This window comes from Myotis brandtii, unplaced genomic scaffold (genome assembly GCF_000412655.1).
Source record: "Myotis brandtii unplaced genomic scaffold, ASM41265v1 scaffold691, whole genome shotgun sequence".
In the NCBI taxonomy this organism is placed as follows: domain Eukaryota; kingdom Metazoa; phylum Chordata; class Mammalia; order Chiroptera; family Vespertilionidae; genus Myotis; species Myotis brandtii.
In genome coordinates this window covers 1,363,038-1,364,383 of record NW_005370704.1, presented here as the reverse complement: position 1 = coordinate 1,364,383, position 1,346 = coordinate 1,363,038, and the positions used below count along the sequence as shown (strand labels likewise).

The 1,346-nt window shown below is 67.6% G+C and overlaps 1 protein-coding gene across 1 annotated transcript in view; it reads right to left on the bottom strand.

Annotated features, from left to right (window-relative positions):
• Nucleotides 1-32: 32 nt before the first annotated feature.
• The window catches only part of GPSM1 (G-protein signaling modulator 1), a gene marked incomplete at its 5' end in the record, with an annotated part of 3,162 nt that continues 1,848 nt past the window's right edge, over nt 33-1,346 (bottom strand). The window contains 3 exons of the mRNA XM_014529698.1: nt 33-377; nt 591-597; nt 672-882. Of these exons, the coding sequence (XP_014385184.1) occupies nt 265-377; nt 591-597; nt 672-882 (331 nt within the window). The remainder of the gene's footprint in view (nt 378-590; nt 598-671; nt 883-1,346) is intronic.

The following is a 1,346-nucleotide window of genomic DNA, read 5'->3' as shown; positions in this document are numbered from 1 at the left end:
CAGCCACTCAGACCAGGAGGCCGATGGCCCAGCGAGTGTCCTGGCCCTAATCAGGGTCCCCCAGGAGCCAGCGGTCCTGACCGTCCCGAGTCCATATGGGAACGGCTGTACTGGCTCTGGGTCCCCCCAGTAACCGGCACCAGGGGGCCCTCAGCCAGGGCACCAGGCGCTCACCAAGCCCCGGCAGCCCTGGCCCACGGCTGTCAGTCAGCCCTCCTGGGGTGGGGGGGACCCCACCTGGCCCCCCTCCCGGCTGCGGGGTGCCTACTTGTAGTACTCGGCCGCCACGTCGAAGCGCCCCAGGAAGATGTGGGCGTTCCCCAGGTTGCTGTAGGCCCTCCGCTCGGCGGCCTTGTCTCCAAATTCCTTCGCCAGGATCAACACAGAGCCCAGTGCACGTGGTCCGGCCTCTGCCCAGTGGCCCCGCACAGCCACTCAGACCAGGAGGCCGATGGCCCAGCGAGTGTCCTGGCCCTAATCAGGGTCCCCCAGGAGCCAGCGGTCCTGACCGTCCCGAGTCCATATGGGAACGGCTGTACTGGCTCTGGGTCCCCCCAGTAACCGGCACCAGGGGGCCCTCAGCCAGGGCACCAGGCGCTCACCAAGCCCCGGCCAGCCTGGGGTGGGTGTCAGGCCGCCCGCCGCTGCCCACCCCGCCAGCTGCCACTCACCTCCTTGTGGAAGGTCGTGGCCTCCACGAAGCTCCCCAGTAGGTAGTGGGTGTTGCCCAGGTTGCCGTAGGCCCTGCCCTGGGCCGCCCGGTCACCCAGCTCCTTCACCAGGGACAGGTTCCTCCTGGGGGCGAGTGGGTCAGAGCCATGTCCCTCCCGTGGGGCAGCGGGGCCCTGTGACCGTCCCCGGGCACAGCGCGCTGAGCGGTCCCTTTAGCTCTGGTCCACTCGTTGCCGTCCGAGCTTCGAGGCTCGGGCCACGGCTCCCCCGTCCCCGACTGGGCCCAGGTCTAACCTCTATTCTAACGGGAAGAGTTCTCCCACGCCCGGGGGCTCGGCCAACACCCCGGCCCTGTTTCCAGCCAAATGTTGGGGTGCTTTTGGTAATCCTCACCCGAGGGTATTTTCCCAATGAGTTTTACAGAGAGAGCGGGAAGAGAGGGAGAGGAACAGCGATGTGAGGGAGACATCAATTGGCTGCCTCCTGCACATGCCCAGAGTGGGGCTGGGCACTGCCCCTGCAACCCAGGCATGTGCCCTTGACCGGGAATCGGACCTGTGACCCTTCAGTGTGCGGGCTGATGCCCGCCTGGCCAGGCCAGCCCATGCGCTGTAAAGGCCACACGCACTGGGTGAGCGGTTCCCTCCTCCCCACTGCGGTGGGCGAGCACCGGC